At 40.6% G+C, this 20,771-nt stretch overlaps 1 protein-coding gene across 4 annotated transcripts in view; it reads left to right on the top strand.

Moving 5' to 3' along the window:
- Positions 1–20,241, top strand: part of emsy (EMSY transcriptional repressor, BRCA2 interacting) — a 47,674-nt gene extending 27,433 nt beyond the window's left edge. The window contains exons 13-20 of one of the 4 annotated variants that reach the window (XM_038308745.1): positions 1,185–1,358; positions 6,868–7,078; positions 7,187–7,354; positions 10,847–10,999; positions 11,185–11,336; positions 12,778–13,326; positions 16,398–16,796; positions 19,271–20,241. In XM_038308745.1, the coding sequence (XP_038164673.1) occupies positions 1,185–1,358; positions 6,868–7,078; positions 7,187–7,354; positions 10,847–10,999; positions 11,185–11,336; positions 12,778–13,326; positions 16,398–16,796; positions 19,271–19,453 (1,989 nt within the window). In that variant the 3' untranslated portion in view covers positions 19,454–20,241. Of the gene's footprint in view, positions 1–1,184; positions 1,359–6,867; positions 7,079–7,186; positions 7,355–10,843; positions 11,000–11,184; positions 11,337–12,777; positions 13,327–16,397; positions 16,797–19,270 lie in introns of all 4 variants that reach the window. The other 3 variants (XM_038308746.1, XM_038308744.1, XM_038308743.1) reach the window with 3 other exon arrangements.
- The last annotated feature ends 530 nt before the right edge of the window (positions 20,242–20,771 follow it).

Raw genomic sequence — 20,771 nt, 5'->3', positions numbered from 1 at the left:
GGTAATTATTATGTTGTTTTGGTCAAATGACATTTTAAATGACATAATATCCTACCTAAAGCAAAGGAGTGAAGGTCCAGGCTGGCATCAATGAGGTGTAAAGTAACGGGGAGGTAGTTATTGACAGATATCCAGTGGTAAGGTGCTGCAGAGGATGGCGGCCTAGTGGTTAGGGCATAGAGCTTGGAATCAAGTAACCTGAGTCCGCCAGATGGATTTGCTCCGCATATCCATCTGGAAACCTTCTGTTAAAGTAATTTTGGGAAGGGGCGAAAATACTGGTTAGCTGATTGGCCTATGTTGGTGATAGACGGGCCAAATAAACCAATCAGATCAACGAAGCATATGACGTACTAACAGAGCGACGACGAAAACAAAACCTCAAGCCAGGCTACTCTTGCCGAAACCAGTCGGGAGAAGAGCAAAAACGTCTTTTCCTCTGAGAAAAGCCTCCAGAGCAGTGTTTTGCTCTTCTTTCAGTGAAGAAATACTCTGTAATTCCGATAAAACTTGCTCGATAGCCACGCTAACGCTAGTTTCATCGGCTGAAGCCGCCATGTTCTTTAGACTGAACTGTCGCGCTTCTCGTTGCGTCACACCTCAACCCGCCTCAAAGCCAACGCTGATTGGACGTTCGTTTGGTGAACGGCTCCAAATTTCCTTCAACTGAGAGTCTCCAGACAGTAAAACTTTGAAAGCTCGCGAGATCAGGATGGTCTCACGAGGCTAGGAATCCAGAGGTTCTGAGTTTGAGCCCCACTCCCACAGACTGCCACTCTGGGTCTCTGAACAAGACCCTTAACCCCCACATTGCTCCCTGAGCGCTCCACGATGGCAGCCCGGGGATTTAATTGAATTATTTCTGTGAAGTACTTTTTAGCTTGTGGCCGGTAGCCTTTCTGCTCAGTGAAGCAATGCTGCTTTGGCTCCAATTCATGGTTTTAAGTTTATGCAGGAAACCAAAAAGCTACAGTTCTCAAAATAAGACCGGTTAAAGTTGTTGAAAGGTTGGGGAAAATGTGACCCAACCACTGAAATAAACCTCTCCTTTTTTCTTCTGCAATGGAAGAAATAAATATCATTGAATAATTATTGTTACAAGTTTGATTTTGAATTAATGTGGCACATGTACTTTTAATAATATATAATTCCTAATTTTATGGTAATGATGTTGTACATTACAGGGAGAGAAGGGGCTGCAGGCAGTTCAGGGGACCAAACCAGCCATTCTCACCACCTCCAGGCCCATCACCAAGATGATCGTCACCCAACCCAAAGGCATGAGCTGTGGATCTCAGTCCACTGCCACCAAGATCATCCCAACCAAGATTGTTTACGGCCAGCAGGGAAAAACACAGGTGAGCCAAACAGTCCTGGAAGAAGCACCATGAACTGAGAAGACTAACAACATATGACTTGATGTCGATCAGCTGAGTGACATGTGACCAACATCAATGGTCAACTTTGCAAAGGAAGCGAAATTAAGGTTTGTTTTAAGGAAGAACCATTTTCTTTAGAAAGTGACCTTCAATTATCTGGCATCGCCTGTTTTAGATGTTTCCATAGAAGAGAGATTTAAATTAGCATGAGAAAAATCCCCTGCTCTATAGGTTATGTAGTAGGTTATAAACATATAGTGCAGCATAAACACCTTCCTCCTTCTACCTTTACTTCCTAAAATCAGGGAGAGATATGAGTCATGAACTGAACGCACTAAAGAAGGATATCTGCTGCTGTTTGCTGTACGTCCAGCAAATGTTCAGTTCAATTCAGTTTTTTTCTATAGCGCCAATTCACAACACATGTCATCTTAAGGCACTTTACAGTTCACCAGATCATCCAGTCAGATTGATATAGGGTTTTCTATCTATAAAAAACAGTTGATTGCATCGACTCGTTGACTCAAAGGTAACCCCTCACACTAAGCATGCTTGTAGCAACAGTGGATAGGAGCCAGTCACAGTCAGAGAAACAGGACTACACTGGAAAACAGGCCAAGCTCCAACATCTAGAAGCAAAGGTGTTGTTGGCAGCAGCACAGCTGATATTTCTCTCCAGGATGGAGTCACAGCCAAACAGGAACAGACCAGATGAAGCTACTATGAGAAAAAACAGAGAGAGCAGAATGTTAGAGATTGAACTAACAGATTCTGCAGAGTGGGAGAATAGAGATAGAATGAAGCAGAATGATGAAAAAGGGGTCCCTATGTCCTCCAGCAGTCTAAGCCTATAGCAGCAGAACTATAGAGATAGCTCAGGATAACCTGAGCCACTCTAACTAGAAGCTTTATCAAAAAGGAAAGTTTTAAGCCTAGCCTTAAAAGTAGACAGGGTGTCTGCCTCACGGACTAAATCTGGTAGTTGGTTCCACAGGAGAGGAGCCTGAGAACTAAAAGATCTGCCTCCCATTCTACTTTTAGAAATTCTAGGAACCACTAGTAAACCTGCAGATTGAGAGCGAAGTGCTCTGTTAGGAACATAAGGAACAATCAGATCTCTGATATCAGATGGAGCTTGGCCATTTAAGGCTTTATATGTGAGAAGGAGGATTTTAAATCATTGTTGCACTTTCCCTGGAACCTCAACAGTAAAATACCCCAATAAAACCAGGAGGAGGAGGAGGGTTCATGATTCAACAAATATTATGTGAATATTATTGGGTCTGAAGGGTAATGCACTTAGTCCAAAAACAGGGTTTCTGCCGGTCATTAAAAATCATTAAATTATTATTTTTTTAAATTGAGGCCTTAATTTGCATTAAAATTTATTAAATGTGATTATAGTGGCATTTAAAATGCTTTATTTAAAAAAAAAAAAAAGTTTATTAAAAACAATTTCGTCAGATATATTGTATCTTAATATATTTGCGCTGAACGGCTTCCAGTTGATCGTAAAGCCGTATGTTCAGAAGAGAAGCTCGAGGCAAAATTGCAAATTTCAACAAAAGTGGCTGGAAAACGAGGAATTCGGGACAGCCTGTCGACGGTAAAGATGATCAAGGATTTTAGGAACCATATATATGGCAACCATGGTTAATGGCATTAAAATAATTTCTTAGAGCATTAAAAAGCATTAAATTAGAGTTACTCATTCTTGTATTAACCCTGAAAAAGGTGTCGGTGTAAAGAACAGAAACTAGCAGCCATGTTCGCTCAATACTTTTAGCTAATTACTTTTATTTTTCTAAGAAATAAAACTTTTTCTGAACACAAATATATACATTTTCAACCCTTCTACAAGCTGGCGATGCCTAAGAAAATGTTTCTGTGGGTTATTTCTCTCTTGCAGCCTCTAATTGACTGCTATCAATATTTGGGATTTCACAAAAGCAATTGATTAAACAGAAATGTTTTGGACAGCCGGCAGATAAGCAGGGAAACTTAACCAGGCGCTTAAAGAAACAAACAAACAACTACATTTATATTAAATCAATGTTTTACCGTTATCGTTTTTTTCTCTATAAGGGAATTTTGTGTTCATGACACAGTTGTGTATCATGACAGGGTAAACCCCGTCGTTTTAGGTTGTTTTCTTTCTGCTACAGTAGAACAGTGGTGATGAGCAGCAATTGACGGACAAATCAAAACAGTCGGTTCTAAGAACTAAAATATTTTGGCCCCCCCCACCCCCTATTTTCTCCAGGCAGCCAGTCATTCTTTCGATATTAAATGTCAATGGAAGCCTAAAGGAAACCAAGTTAGAGTTTTTGGTCATCAAGGGAAAATGAGGGCAGTAAGTCAGGTGGTTGTGCAGAATTGTGTACGGTCTATATTCACTCTATGAGCCGCCTACGGTCACCATCCACTCCTCAGTTTCTGTCTAACCCTAAATTAGGTCTGTGTAAAAATCACCTCAGATTTTTCTAAACATTTTGGGTTTCAGCTACAGAGACAAAAAAAAATACTTTCAGTGACGAAAAAGAAAAACATGCTTTTCAGTTTCTGTGATGTTAAAACTGGTTTGTTTACACTCATTTAGATCCGTGACCTGATATTTTGCAGCAGACAGAAGTCTTAAGTTTTGCTCCTTATATTACATCAGGGATCACTGGTAAAGCTTTGTTTCCAAAGAACCCGGTTTAGTATCTACTGTTCTGAGTTATAATAGAAAAAGCAAAATGTTAGTGACAATGGGAGATCTGTTTCTGCTGCCTGACCTGACAAATCCTAAATTATCTTTAAAGGAATAATTCCCACCTTTATCTAGGTAGATTATTAGAATAAAAAAAATCCCTTTATTTTCCCACAATGGGGAAATTATGGATTATGACCAGAGCAACTATACATTAAAAAAAAATTAAAAAACAACAATCTACTGGTCTTTGTTTCCAAGTTTAAAGACGTTTTGCCTCCCATCCAGGAAGCTTTTTTAATTCAAATTGTCAGAAATAGCGTTAAGTTCCAGGCTTTATACAGTAGCCCAACCAAGCCTTGTTTTTGTTTGTGGCAAAGCCCCATACCTGTTTATGTTTCTGAAGAAAGGCATGGGGCTTTGCAGTCGAACAAAGAAGCCAAACGACCCCTATTCCTTTTTTTTCTTTTTTGTGGCAATAAGAATAATTGTCTTGATGCCAAAAAGAGCCCAACAGATTTTACTTTCACCAGTGGAGCAGTACGGCTATCGCCATAGTGTTCCGCTTGATTTATGCATGTAAATAGCTTTATTATAAATCATGCAGGGAGTGTTACAGATTATATGGACACTTAAATGTACGAACAGGAAAGAAAAAACTGAAAAAAGGGGAAAAGAAGAAAGAAAGAAGAGATAAAAGGGAGATAATGATAAAACATCTTCAGTCTGCTTCATCACCTGCAAAGAGACGTAAAAAGAACAGCACAACCAACATATATAGTATAAGAGATGCACTAAAGTAACACCTTTATACCATCATTGAAGTATAAGTACCGTAGTATTATTTAACCTGACATGTGTACTGTGGTCACTGAAGATGAGAGTATGGGCTTTCCAAAGGGGAGGACCCGTTCGTCCGTTTCTATTTGCATGTTTTCCAAACAAAAACCAGGCTTTGTTGGGTTACTGTATAAAACCTGGAACTCGACGCTATTTCTGACATTTGGAATTGAAAAAGCTTCCTGGATTGGAAGAGAAATGTCTTCAAACCTGGAAACAAAGTCCAGTGGATTGTTTAGGAACGTTTTGGACTGACTGACCTGGATGACTGAGAATCTTCACCAGCTTCAGGCTTTACAGTCTTCAGTTCTATTTCTTAATGAGTTCAAACAGAACAGCAAACCAGGCATCATCATTCCTTCTATCCATTAGAAACAAAACTTCCTTTTAGAGATTAAATGTTTTTATATAAATTTAGGTTTTGTTGTCTTTTTAAGAAATAATGGGTCTGCTTTAAAGTGATAGTCGGATCGAGGGTAGATAGATAGATAGATAGATAGATAGATAGATAGATAGATAGATAGATAGATAGATAGATATGAGGACAAAGATGTGAATCGTAAGTTTTATTAAAGTGTTCCTAAATAAAACTGGTTCTCTGTTCAAAATAATGACCAAACGATGGTTAAGGTTCTGAGGAACAAACAGATGCTTTTTCCATTTTTTTTCCAGGGTCTGGAATAAGACCTGACTGTGAGATCAGATTAAAAGAAATTGTTTAGAACGGAGGTCTTTAACATGGGGTCCGCGACCCCTAGGGGTCCACAGAGGTACTGCATGGGGGTCGTGAAAGTTTTGGTTGATTAGACTTTTTTTTTATATTCCCCTCTGCAATTTTTCCAATAATTGAAATGTCTTTAAATCCACATTAACATGAATCCAACAGACTGTAGTAAACAGATAAATGGAGGCAGAAGATGTCTTTCAGTCATCAATGCACACATTCAGCGACACACAGGAGCTCTTTCAAACTGGACACCGTTTGATTCACAACACCTGTCCCATCAACCAGGAATCAGAAATACTTTAAGAGAAATTACTTTAGTTACATTACTTCATCTGGAATAGAGTGACTATAGGACCAGTTTGATAGAACACTATTTAATACAATATATATAATCAGGGGTCCCCGCTCCATCTCACCATCAGTTTGGGGGTCCTTGGCCTTGAGGTTCCCTGGTTTAGAATGATCAGAAGGTTTAAACCTACCATGATCTGGTGTCTCTGTCCACAGGGAACCCAGCTTTACATCTCCATTAGCTAAGAGAGCGACAAGCATGAAAGAGAGCACAGTTATTCTCATCTGGCCGTATGGAAACACCAGAGGTTGATATGATGGGAAGAACGATGTTAGAAGGAGCGAAGGGAAGGCTTTCTGACCACAGCACACTATTACAACTGTCAAGCACGGTGTAGGCAGCATTATGCTGTGGGACTTTTTAACATGCCCTTTGCACTGGACATTTAGTGGATTGGATATAGGATATATAGAACATACATCCAAACTGGTTTGGGTGTCAAATGCTGCTAAATGTTAAAAATATATATACATTATATATATATATATATATATATATATATATATATATACATATACATATATACATAGCAAACTAATGAGGCTTTTCCAGTTTTCTCTTTAATGTATGATTTGGTAATTTCAGAACTAAAGACTAAAACAATGTGCAGCAGGTTCCTTCATAGAGCTACTGCTTTAAAATGTTGGACAAAATGAAGAGAGGAATCAGGTGCATGTTCATTATTATATAAGATTATTTTTAAACCAAAAAGCATGAAGTGTTGCTGGTTGATCTTTCTATTGACTCAGTAAATAATGAAAACAGGAAAATAATTTTATTTTTTTTAGTATTTAGCATGATGAGAACCAAGTAAGGAACAACTGATTGGTCCATCTGTTCTCAGTTGGTTGTTAGTGAATGCTTTGTTTCCTTCCAGGTCCTCATTAAGCCGAAGCCAGTGTTTCAGACGGCGGTGGTCAGTGAACAGACCCGGCAGCTGGTCACTGAGACGCTGCAGCAGGTGACCCGAGCTGCCGAGGTCAGTCAGGCTCAGACCTCGGGCCACGACGGCTCTGGGAAGGAGGATACCGGGAGTCTGGGGGAGGCCCCCAGCGTTAGCAGCGATGCCGCCCAGAGCAGCGCTCAAGGTACGGTTTATTCCCTTACTTTGCAAACGTCCCCCACCCAGGCTTTGATTTTTAAACCCATTGTCCTTTGGGGTTTCCCCAAACGCTGATTAATGCGACATTCATCAGATCCGCAGCCTGTAGTGCACATGGTGTCCTCCAGAGAGCAGGATTGGACCGAGCAGGAAGTAGCTATGGAGTCTTTTCCTGCCATTATCAACCCAGAGGTGTCCGGTTCGGATTCCCAGTCCGCCACCTCAACCATCAAAGCCCTGCTGGAGCTGCAGCAGACGGCAGGTGAGGGTTTATTTAATCAAAGCTAATGTTTCCCTCCTAACATGGAGCCGTGTTAAATGATCAAACATTTCTTCTTTGGTCTCCTATGTTTAAAACACATCATTACAGACGTCTAATGGTTCCATCAGAGGCAGCTTCCCTAAAACTTACGCTACTATATTCTTTTTTTTTCAGTGATTATATCACATATAATCTGTAATTCTACATCCCAGTGGCATTTTTTTGCAGCCTGGAACTAAACAGATAAAGTCATTTATGTGTTTAGTTCATTTAAAGCCTCTCTGTGGGAATAATCCCCTAATTTCCCAGAGGACTTTGGTGTTTCCATGTAAACAAATTTATCTCTTTTCTTTATGGCGTGGCATAATGCAAATGAAAGTCATAATAAAGGCCTTTGGTCCAGGTAAACATTGCCTCAGGGCTGCTGATGATACCTGTGTAGTTTACTTTAGCTATCAGCATAACGACACAACTACAGTTTCAGATTCCTGAATCCGGAACCAAAGTTATATAAACCTGGATTTTTATTCTTAAATCTTTGCCTAAGCATTTAAAATAAAGACACAGTTGATTGTAAATCCTGACATCAACAGTCAGACACTTTTCACTGCTTGTTTCTGACGGACTACCTGGTGATTTTCTAATCTTAAATTAGAAAAAACAAACTACAGGTTAAAGTTGGGCTTCAATCCAGTATTTTTAAAATGCTCAAAAAACTTTCGCCTTATGCTGCAGGATGAAACGAACCCAAATATAAAGCTCACCTTTCTCAACGCGGTTCTTTGAAAATGGCCGAGGGTCGTAAGAGAAAAAGGGTCTATGAAGAGTATGAGAAGAAAAGAAAGGCCTCAGAAGAGGAAGATAAATCCCAGAATGCTTTTCGAGGAGAGCTCTCCTTGCAAAGCATATTTTAAATGAAAAATAATAATAATAATAAAAATTTTCCAACAATCATTCAGTTTGGTTTATAGACAATTTCCTGATTCCCATATTTTCTCAAACACCTGAACTGAGCGTTTGTTATTTTCTTTCTTTTTCCTGTCTTAATGTTGGCAGTGGGCTTTAGGCTGCCCTGCAAGGCTTTAAACCTGGGTTTAACCGGAGACTAAGTCATTCTCAAGCACATATCAAGGAGCTCATTTTGAGCCTGGATCCAGATTTATTGTTGATTCTGTTCATGGTGGAGAATCCTGCTTCACAGCAGCAGGTTGAGCCAAACATCCTCTAAATGTGCAGGGTCATCTTTGAGCACGCCATTTCACTTTTCTTTCACCAGTTCACCGCAGTTCTTCCAGCAGTCCACACTTTCTCTGCTCTCTTTTTCTCATGGTCTTCTCCTTCTTTCCCATCGCCCGGCTTGCCACAGGTTTGCCTGCTGTGTCTAAAAGTAGCAGCAGCAGCAACCCAGACTGACAGCTCATTGGCTCATTTGGATCACGTGCAGCCTGGAGCCGGACGCTCCCCAGGGCTTTACCGTATTAACAGGAGAAGAGGCACAAGTGAAATTAGACACTGTCGTCGGACCACCTGCAGTAATTTATAAATGTTTTGAATCAGGTTGGGTCAGGATTAGCCAGCAGGTGGATCCGGATCCAGACCACGGTCCGCTAATCAATGACCTCTGCCATAAACTGTTGCTACCCAACAGCAGCGACTAATAACAAAGTGGTGGAGGAGGAGTTTCGTGACCAAGGGAGCAAAAAGCAGTGATCATCTGTCCGAACGCTCAGTTAACTGAGTTCGCTATATAGTCCCCACTCTATACAGTGATGGAGGGATTTAGGGGTTAGGGCGGACGTGCAGGCGCAGTCAGCTTGCATGAGCTATGAGAACAGCAACTTTTAAACAGAGCGTGCACGAGGAGAAATGGGCTCGTGCACGTTCTAGCACACGTTTAATTCTCTCTCAGGAGCTGGTACAGGGTAGCCTGACGTAGTCCTACTCAATTCTAGTCAGAATATGAGTCTGATGCTGCTCCATAGAGCTGTGATTAAGGGGCGTGTCTCGAACGAACCAGGAAAAAAAATGCCTCTGCACTCAATTGGATAGACCTACAACCAATAAGAGCAACGGAGTGCGTGACGTATGTTAAGCGAGGCATAGTTGCTGTCCACAAAAATCAAAGCGTGCAGTTGCACGTCTAGAATAAGAAGATGAGACTTGATCGCGTTTCTCTGTTCCTCTTTTAAAATTAATTTGCTGTCAATATCTTCTAGAACAGACCTAATAGCAGAATCTACTCACCCAAGCTCTCCAGTGGCAGCCATTATTGTTGTCACCCTAGCGCGCTTTGGTCACGTGGTTGATTACGTTACTGTTGATCATCTGTCCATCATCGTATAAAGTCCGCCCTGACAATTTGATTGGATCGCCTGACAGTGGGCGACAATACTCGCGCTACTATGGAGCAGAGCCAGACCGAACTTCCCCGAACTCAAACCTTGTGGGCGGGACTAAATTCTGACTGGCACCCAGGCTAGGTACAGGGTTGTGCATGTGTATTTTTTTAAGTGGAGAGGGCAGGTCTTTAAAAAATGTTGTGAAAAATCCTCAAAATACCTTTAAGGAAGTAAAGCTCTCAGAAGGTAGAGCGAGGTAAACAGTACAGAACCAAAGCAGTTAGATGTGCCATTCAGAGGCCATCTAGAAATAAGAAAAAATCTGTTAAATAAAGTGTATTTACCCTTAATTTGAGTAGGTGATTAAGATCATTTGCCAATGGAATGAGTATTTTTACTCTTTAAAAAAGATAATTAGATAATATGCACTTCTTCTGCTAAACAAATGTAAAAATCAGAGTATAGGGATGAAAAGAAGTTCATGTTTATTTGCATATTTTATTGGACTGTTTAAAGAGGATCCCTGGGCAGAAGTTAGTGTTTTTACATGGAAACACAGAAGTCCTCTGGGAAATTAGGGGAATATTCCCTCAGAGAGGCTCAATGACTTTGTTTGTTTAGTTCCAGGCTGCAAAAAGATCCCATTTTGTAACCTGGAACTAAACCCACGTTTGAAAACAGAAAATAGGATTTTGGAGTCCCCCTAGTTTAGAGTGTGGGCTTAAATCTAATGTAGATGCTGCAGCCTGGCCATAAATAACCAGTCATCCTGGAAAGCTTTTCACCGTGGCTGAATTTCAACAGGTCTGCAAAGACTGGTGCGACAAAATCCCTCAGGTTTTCCTTGTCTGACGTCAAAATAGGTCCAGCAAGAAACAAAAAGCTACCACTTCTTCATGACATTGCATAGTTCAAGAGATTATATTATTTTTTTATTTAAATTAGAAGTTTCATCTGTAAGTTTAAACTTGCTCTAAAATCGTGCAAAACCAACTTTGAGCCTTTGCATCTGGATCCGAAGATCATTTCAATTCTATTCAGTTTATTTCTATAGCGCTAATTCACAACACGTGTCATCTCAAGGCACTTTAGAGTTAAAATTAAAAGATAAATATCAGGATCAGTAGAAGAAGCTTCATTTGTCTGTCAGCAGTGAAGGAGAAGGCTGAGTCCAAAGCGAAGCAGCCAACCATCGACCTGAGCCTGATGGCCGTTCCCATCCAGCCGCCTCAGGAGAAGCTCAGCCCAAAGTCGCCAAAGCCCTCAGCATCAGAGGCCGAACCCACGCCGGACCACGTCACAGCAGGTGATTCCAGATATACACCAACTTTACTTCCTCCAGTATCACCCATTCCTAATGACTTCCTTTTTTTATTGCGTCCGAAACCTTTAATGGATGGCACGCTGTGGCGTGAAGGCGGAAGTGTGCGTGTGAAACTTCTCATGCCTTTCATAATGTCATCTGACCGCCTGACTGTGGATTCGCCGCAGGTAAACCGAGCAGAGCGGAGGCGCCCTCGCAGGAAGGCGATGCAGTGATGTCGTACACTCAGCCAGCAGGGAAACCTCTGAAAAGCAACAGTCAGGTTCCCGTGGTAACCAAACCAGTCGCACCCGCCTCCGTGGCCACGCCATCAAACCTGGTGAGATTACACAGAAAATGTTGGTTTAATGTAAGCAGCTTTGGTTTATTAAATAATGAAAGGAGACGAATAAACCAGGATAAATGATGGAAACGACTTTTAGCTTCTGTCATTGTTTTAAAAGAAAAGATTCACAACAAATATCCAAATTTAATGCAGACATATATATATATATCAGTCGGTTATAGAAAGATTCAGCTGAATATATTATAATTAGTTCAAAACTATTAGTGTCTCTTATTTTCTAACCGGAAAAATGACATCATAGGATTTTATCAGACAAATAAAAAATTAGGTTGAAGGTCACTTTCACCATGAAAGGAAACTATAGCCTTAAATGTATTTTTCATGGCCAACGGTTTGAGGTTTCTTTCAGCACCAGAACAACTTTATTGTCATGGTTGTAGTAAAATTTGTCATAACTACAAAATGCCACAAACCTTCCACAGGAAGCCCGTTTCTGCTTTCATGGGAACCGCTTAGAAATTTCACCTTCAGTTTCATTCGGACAAATCTGCAAACCGTTAGGTGGGATAAAAATTTGAACTGTGAGCTGACTTGGGTAGAAATTACAAATATATGACCTGTTGCTTTAAAGTAAGGGGAAGTTTCTGCAAATTCATCATATCTAAAAACCTTTTCTGAAGACTTGGAGCATAAAATGTGAAGTATTTAGGAGGTATACGTTGTATCAAAAATATTACTGTGATGGCTGGTGAGTCTAATGCCTATAAATATTCATCTTAATGTTCACTAAACCAGCTTCAGATTATTAAAATAAAACTTTCATATAACAGCTGAAGTTCAAAACTATCTATATCTATATATATAGATATATATATCTATATATATAGATATATATATATATATATAGATATAGATATATATATATAGATATAGATATCTATAGATATATATATATATCTATATCTATATATCTATATATATATCTATAGATATAGATATATATATAGATATATAGATATATATATATATATATATAGATATATAGATATATATATATATATATATAGATATATAGATATATATATAGATAGATATATAGATATATATATAGATATATATATAGATATATATATATATATATATATATATATATATATATAGATATATAGATATATATATCTATATATATATGTGTGTGTGTGTGTATAGATAGATAGATAGATAGATAGATAGATAGATAGATAGATAGATAGATAGATAGATAGATAGATAGATAGATAGATATAGGAACAATATTTTTGGGTTCAAAATGGGAAAATAACATCGTCCAATTTTACCTCTCATGGAACGACTCATATAAATAAATCAAAAGAATATTTTAGAATGTATAAAATAGTTAAATAATGAGAAAGCCTGGTATATTTACAATATTTAGTTGTTTATGTTTATTCAGAATGTTTATTTGTTTGCTTAGCTTCAGCCCGCAGACGCTCACAGGAAAACGGAGTCTGTCGTAGAGGTGACTGAGATGGAGGGCGACACCCTGGACCCTCAGACGGGCTTGTTCTACCGCTCCAACAAACCTCCCTCTGACACCGTCAACCCAACGGCTCAGCTTGCGGCGGCGAGCCACGCCGAGGCAGAGCAGAGCCGACCCAGCTCCACCCCGGTCCAGCAGCCGCCTCCCCCGCAGCTCCAGAGCAAACCTCAGATCAGCCAGCCCTCCTCCTCGTCTGCTCCTCCTCTCATTAAGAAAATCTGTAAACCACCGGATCAGAGCACGCCTAAACCTCAAAGCTCAACTCCGAGCCCTCACAAAGACAGAGCCCCGGCTGTACCCACACAGACCGCAGCAAAGACCCAGACTCCCAGCACGCCAGTCAAGCCCCCGGTTACACCACAGCTCCCCAAGCTACAGCAAGCGCCGTCGTCCCACCACAGGCCTCTGCACGCTCCCATGTCACACCCGCCTCCCCTGCAGGCGCACCACCCAGTGAGCACTGAAAAGCCCGCATCCAGTCAGGTGAGTGTTGCTCCACCTGCCCCCCCTCCCCTCCACACCGCACAGATATTTACATTCATTAGATCCAGATGATGTAAGCAGTGTTTGTCACGCTGCTGGAGTTTCCCTCATTTCCTGCTGGAAACAACAAATCATCTTCATGTTTAGCAGGAACCAGAAACCTATTATACTGTTATACAGCAGCATGAAAAGTATTCACACCTCTGAGACTGTTTCATGTATTTTAAAAGTAATTAATGCTATAATAAAAAAACACAAGTGGTGCATAATAATAGATTGAGTCTATCGGTTCATGTTCTGCAAATAAACCTCTGAATATTAGAGAGCATTTATTTATTCCCCTTTTTGTCCCATAAATAAAATCAGCTGTCAGCCTTTGCCTCCAACTGAGTGATAAATATGGATATTTTGATGGCAAAAATCAGTGTCAATTAGGGGTGTAAATAATAATCGTTTTGTATCGATGCATCGATCCAACAGCCGACGATCCGATGCATCGATACGTCCACAAGAGAATCGATTCAAGTTTTTTTTTTTCCTCCGGTCTATTTTTATCCATTTGCTCCTGGGTGTAATTCTCCCTCCCGTGCTGCGGTGGCGCTAAACCTATTTTGCCCTCCTACCTCGCTTCCTGGTTATACTCTTATGCTGCGTTCACACCGGGGGCAGCTGGCGCGACAGAAGCAGCGAGTTTACATGCAAAGTCAATGGTTGACGCGCGTCAAGGCGCAGCAAAATGTCCCGCGGCGCGTTTCGAGCAGCAAGCGCAGCGCGTCTGAGCAGCCGAAGCAGCGCGTCGGGCGCGTTTTGGCATCTGACGCGCGCGACGCGCCGCAAACGCGCTGCTGCTCGAGATGGAAAAATTGAATTTTTGCTGCTCGACGCGCCGCGTCAACCAATCAGAGAAGCTGATCTGGGAGCTGGCTGGGAGAGAGACACAGCGCTGATGACACAGACTGCTCTGATCACTTCTCTTAAACAGTTTATTAAAGCATAATTAACTTAAAATATATACATCTGCCGGCAGAATATGTTCGCTTTTATTATTCTGGTGCCTGCAGACCGGATTATTTAGATGAAAAACACCTACCAGCCACAGCGGTAAACCGCGAGGAGGCGACCCGGCCAGAGGCTGCTGATGAATGGATTCCTTCTGTCGGCGCACCGCTGGTATGTGGGGGTCTGAGCGGCTCCGACAGAAATAATATTGGGAGGCAGGATTGTAATCTGGATGAACTGACTGCACTGATGAAGTTTTCTGGTGTATTTTCTCACTTAAAAACATATTAAAACTACTTTATTCCCACTGATCACAGCAAATATAGCTGCAAGGCAGAGAAAAGGATAGTGAAGCTCCGCCCAACGCGCGTCAGAGCCACTTTTGGACCGCGCAGCGAGAGCAGCAAAGCTGCTTCAGACGCGCGTCAGAATTCACTGGTACAAGCAGCAAAAATGAAGCAGCAGACGCGATTTTGCTGCTTTTGCTGCCCCCGGTGTGAACGCAGCATTACAGCAGTGTGTTGCAGTGAGCTTGATGCAGACATTTTTAAATTATGCCCAATATTGAAGCGTGGTCTGTGCTACACGCTGTGGGTCTAGATACGGTCGAGGCGGCGAGGAAGTGGGGGCGAGTTTAGTCCGACGACGGAGGAACATGAGGGCCAAAAAGAGCGGAGATCCAGGTGGAAAAAGGGTCCCAGCGTTCTCACGCACTTCGCTCTTCTAGCGGGTCAAACTTCACGAGTTGTTTTCCGGAATTTCGGTCATAAAAACAAAACAAGCCGGCCTCCTGTCTGGGGTCAGCTACAATTTGGGAGAGGAGCAGCGGAGCGTCTGTGGAGGGGGCGGGACGTCTGGAGCCGAGGTATTGAATTGCACTCATTGCACTGATTTTCTGCAGTATTTTTTGATGCAAAGCCTTTCAGAATCTATAACGCAGGTATTATTATTTTTCAGTGAATGAGGTTTTAATAGGAATAGGTGGATTGCAACTTTTCTACTTCTGTTATTTTCTGTAGTTTCTCAAATAAAATGCATAACGGTTTTACAGCTTTCATTGATTTATTTTAAATTTGAAACATTGTCAAAAAGGTAAAAAAAAAAAATGAACCAATCAACTAATCAAATCAAATCGTGGTGTATTCTTGAGTCTCGAAAATAATCGAATTGTTGGGTCAGGAAATCGATACGGAATCGCCATGATGGTGTGATTTACACCCCTAGTGTCAGTGTAATAAGAAGAAACGCCATCTCTCGCGAATATATTAAGAAAAATAACAAAAGTGCTTCTAGAAGAAATTGATGAAAAAGTAAAAGAAACACATTTTTTTATTCACATTTTTTTATTGGTCCAACATAACCTTAGAGGCATTAATGCTGATACTGGAACTTACATTTTTTTGGTTTATAAACCTAAATATTATTGTTAACGAGGCTTATTAACTTTTTAATTTTATTTTTCAATTTTTCAATTAGCTTTTTACCCTTTTTCCTTGACTTGTACTGTAGGTAATATACAGTGGGGCCAAAAAGTATTAAGTCGGCCACTGATTGTGCAAAGAGGTGCCAATAATACAGGTAACCACTGGAGGACAGAAGAGCTTCTTAAAGAAGAAGTTACAGCTTTCTGAGAGCCAGAAATCTTGGCAGTTTGTGGGTGACCAAATACTTATTTTCCACCAATTTACAAAGAAATGGTTTAAAAAAAAAAAAAAACTACAATGTGATTTCCTGGATATTTTTTTTTTTTTCTCATTTCATCTCTCATAGTTGAATTGTACCTATGATGATAATAATTACACACCTCTCTCATTATTCTAATTAGAAGAACTTGGGCAATCATTGGCTGATTAAATACTTTTCAGCCCCACTGTATCATATAAAGGCTCATCTAATTGGTCGAATGCCAAAATAAGATGTGCAGCCATGTAGCAGGATCTTTGCTGATTGGCTGGATATAGATCTTGTACTTCTAGACACTCAGGTGATCACTGAATTGAATTGTTGCTCGTCGCTTTAATGCAATATATAAACACACATGTTGTTTTTGCTGTTGGACGTCTTTACCCCAGCAGCCAATCATCACTCAGAGTGCCACCGTCACCAAGATCACCTTTGGCGGCTCTCACCACCCCACTCCGGTCTTCAGCAGTGGCGAGGCAGCCGCCAAAATGATCCCAGAGTCCAGTTCCGGGTCTTCAGGAGACAAGCAGTCGGTGTCCGACATCCTGAAGATCTCCATGATGGAGGCAGAGATCGATCCCAGCACGGAGCCCATGGTTGTGGATTCTTCTAGCGACTGCGGCCCTCTGGGAAAAACCCTGGACGTCCAGTCGGTGTCGGGAACGCTGGACTCGGGCCAGTTCATCAGCAGCTCCGTAGCCGGCGTGCGCCACACTAAGCCACAGCAGTTCAGCTGCGTTCAGGGCCTCGCGGCACAGAGCAGCAAAGACGACCTGGAAGTCATTGAGGTGAGTTTCTGGTTACTGAGGTTTGCAGGTAATAAATCACCCAGCCAGTAGCTGTCAGCATGTCTGTCACATACCCACTTCTTCACTGAAGCCTTTTTTAAACCCGTCGGTTCATAACGAGGCAGATTGATCACGTTGGACTAAATAGATGGCAGAAAATACGTTCCTGAATTAAAGGTCTACACTGAAAAAAAATGAATTTTTTTCTTAAAATAAGTACATTTTTCTTGAAATGAGGAGGTAAAAGAGACATCTTGCCAATTTACACTTAAAATAAGAAAACACAATTGATTTGTCTTATTTCAAGTGCATATTATCTAATTATCTTATTTTAAGAGTAAAAATACTCATTCCATGGGCAGATCATCTTAGTTACCTGCTCAAATTAAGGGTAAATACATTTAATTTAGGAAATATTGACCTATTTCTAGAATGTTTTTGCAGTGTAATTAAAAGCTCTTAACACGTCTGTCAAATATTCCCGACACAATTCAAGTATCAAGTTACAGAGCAGAAATCAAGTCAGTAAATGTTTTAAAAATAAAACCCCTCTCCCCTAAAAAAAAAACAATAAATAAAACTATTCATAAAAAATATTGCATGATTAAAAAGTTTTTTTAAAGGTGATAATTCAAAGTTGAACTCTGCAAAAAATTGAAATCTCAATTATAATTTTTTTAGCCAGCAAAAAAAATGGGTCCGGATCCGGACCGCTGTCGCTAATCCCGACCTCTGATCTAAAGGATCATGACTCCATCCATTTGTCCAACGATCCAATTAGGGGTGGGCATTGGCAAAGAAGCCACAATTCGATTCGAATCACGATTCACATGCCACGATGCGATTCTATCACAATGCATCATGATACTTGAAATATTGCGATATTTTTACTGAACACTGTTAGAAAAAGATACAGCCCTTACCAGTGGCTGACTGGCTGGGTGTGATCTGGATAGTATCTTTAATTGATACGTAACTGAAAGCAACTGAATTCATACAAAGCTGTATTTAATCAAATGACTTTTGGAGGTGTTGCCATGGAAACAAATACTGGACGGAAATATTACTATTACTGGCGTGGACACACTGACAAAAAGATCTTAGGATTCATAAAATAACTAAATAAGGATGATCAGAGCCGTTTACATGGCCTCAGTGGTCCTTTAAACCAATGAAACTAGGGATGCACGATATAATCGGCCCCCTATCGGTATCGGCCTTAAAACTGAATATCGGACATCGGCCACCCCACCGATATTTAACCTGATATTTGATCAACTCTAAAAAAAAAAAAAAAAAAAAAAAAAAAAATACTACTTCTTCTTCTTCCTCAAAAACTTCTTTTTTACAGACTTAAAAACTTCTAAAGACGAGGGAAAAAATATTGATACATTAAAATATCCCAATATCTTCATATGCTGATATATTGCCATTTAAAAACACCATATCAATCTCTTTTACTAATGAAATATTGCTATATGTCATCGTTATGCTACGAAATCCCCCAAAAATTCACGAAATGTTGCCATATTTTTATATGTTGATATATTGACGCGGTATCGATCTATTTTACTAACAAAATCTCACAAGAATTTGCAAAATATCACGAGAGTTTGTAACAGAACGATGAAATTTCACGAGATTTTGAAAGTAAAATAGATCGATACCGCGTTTTTAAAAATCAATTTGATATCAGCATATGAAAATATATTTGAGTATATTATTTTTCATAGTGTCAGAAATGGATAACAAAACTGCTATTTTCAATGACTACTTATTTTTGTCCAGCTTTAACATCGGTATCGATATCGGTTATCGGCTACATGAGTTTTAAAATATCGGCATATCGGATATCGGCCAAAATCCCAATATCGTGCATCCCTAAATGAAACTAAAACATTCAAATGTATATTTCCCCTTTTGCAAATTACGTGCATCATATCAATTTTGTTTTTACCTTCTTTGTTTTTAAAGCCAAAATGCATCCAAGCACCTGACTTGAAATGTGATGGAGCCGCGGGGCGAATTTTCTCAGTCTCCTCCATGTTTTATTTACGAATGACTCGTCGCAGTATCCCGTAGCCGGAAATGCTTGCGACACAAGGCAGCGGGCGTCAACACATCCGCAGCGACACCTGCTGGACTGGAAGCTGTATTCCACTTGGTCTGGCTGATGGACGCTGACCATTCATGTATTTTATTTGTTCATTTTTTTTTTTTTATAAATGATTCTTGCCTTCAAAAATCGATGCAGTAGATCACAAAAATTTGAATCGCGATGCATCGTCATGACGATTATTTTGCACAACCTTAGATCCAATCGTTCATCCATTCATTAAATTGAGCGAGACAATGAAGAGAGAACTATTCCATGTTGGTGTCGACGTAACGTTTGCAGGAAGTACGAAAGCAGGAAGTCTGCATTAACCAGAGGTCGTTGAAGCAGAACTAAAACCTTTTCTCCATCCATGCAGGTGATCCCTCAGTTCTCCATCCTGCCAGACTCCAGTCAGTCCAACGTGGTGGTGGAGCCCAGCGGCTTCCTGGAGATCACCAACTACACCAGCCAGCAGCTGGAGGAGGACAGCCCCATGGAGCAGGAGGTGGACAGTAGCAACGACGAGGCCGCGGCCGCCAGCCCCGCAGGGCAGCCGTAGGCGCTCTGAGGCCGGGACTCTGACATGAGCAAGGCACTTCTACACTTTGAACCAGCAGACTGATGATCTATTTCAGATTCACACCCAGCAGACCGTTCTGTTTCTTTCTTTCCTCTGAGCGTGTAAAACATCACTTTGTTAGTCTCCTCTCTCCGCAGCTAATGGCCCATGTGGTTTTTATTGCTGTGAAAGCTGAGGTGAAAGGATTAGCTTTAGCTCAGAACAGCTGGAAAAAGCTCCAGCGTTTTAACGTACTCGCACAACTTTTGTCAAACCTTTCCACGTTTATAACCCAGAAGAGGATTTTTTTTCCTTTTTTTTGGAATATTCGGATCTACTTTGCATCATTTCAGAAACATAAACTGCATCTGTGTTAATAGCTGTCCATAGTGTCTCCTTTCTCATCAGAGAAACTGTATTTTTATCCTGACTGAATAACAACAAACTTTCTCTCGCATTTTGGTTTTAGAGATAAAAAAAAAAAAAAAAGGGAACATCGCTGGAGCGGATTTATTTCTCTGTGAGACTTTAAGCAGACCCAGAAAAGAGAGCTGAAGGCTGGATTCTGTCCAAGATACGCCTCACTTAAACGAGAAGAAATAAACAATGCACCATTGGTTTTTTTTTTTGTTGTAAGATTGACTAAGGTTAAGAAAAGAAGCTGTTGTCAGGTTTGCATTTGTCTTGGCATCGTTTGTTACAGCTGCATTTTTTTTCTTACTTTTTCAAACTAGAGGACTCATGAGAAATCATTTAATCTGCACAATAAAGCAGTTGAGTGAAACTTAGCAGTTTATCAGTCCCAGCAGATTATTTTTCTTTAAACAGAAAAAGTCAAAACCTGTAAACATATACAGGAATTTCCTTCTCCATTACTAATACTTAACCACTTGAGCCCAGAGGGTCTTAGGTAGCCTCGTGAGACCATCCTGATCTCGCGAGCTTTCATTGGCTTTGAGGCGGGTTGAGGTGTGACGCAACGAGAAGCGCGACAGTTCAGTCTAAAGAACATGGCGGCTTCAGCCGATGAAACTAGCGTTAGCGTGGCTATCGAGCAAGTTTTATCGGAATTACAGAGTATTTCTTCACTGAAAGAAGAGCAAAACACTGCTCTGGAGGCTTTTCTCAGAGGAAAAGATGTTTTTGCTCTTCTCCCGACTGGTTTCGGCAAGAGTTTGATCTATCAATCGGCTCCTCTTCGTCGTCGCTCTGTTAGTACGTCATATGGTTCGTTAATCTGATTGGTTTATTTGGCCCGTCTATCACCAACATAGGCCAATCGGCTAACCGGTATTTCCCAAAATTACTTCAACGGAAG

This window comes from Cyprinodon tularosa, unplaced genomic scaffold (assembly GCF_016077235.1).
Source record: "Cyprinodon tularosa strain WSP-4 unplaced genomic scaffold, ASM1607723v1 ctg646, whole genome shotgun sequence".
NCBI lineage: Eukaryota > Metazoa > Chordata > Actinopteri > Cyprinodontiformes > Cyprinodontidae > Cyprinodon > Cyprinodon tularosa.
Note: the sequence above shows the minus strand (reverse complement) of the source record. Positions and strands in the feature narration are given on the sequence as shown.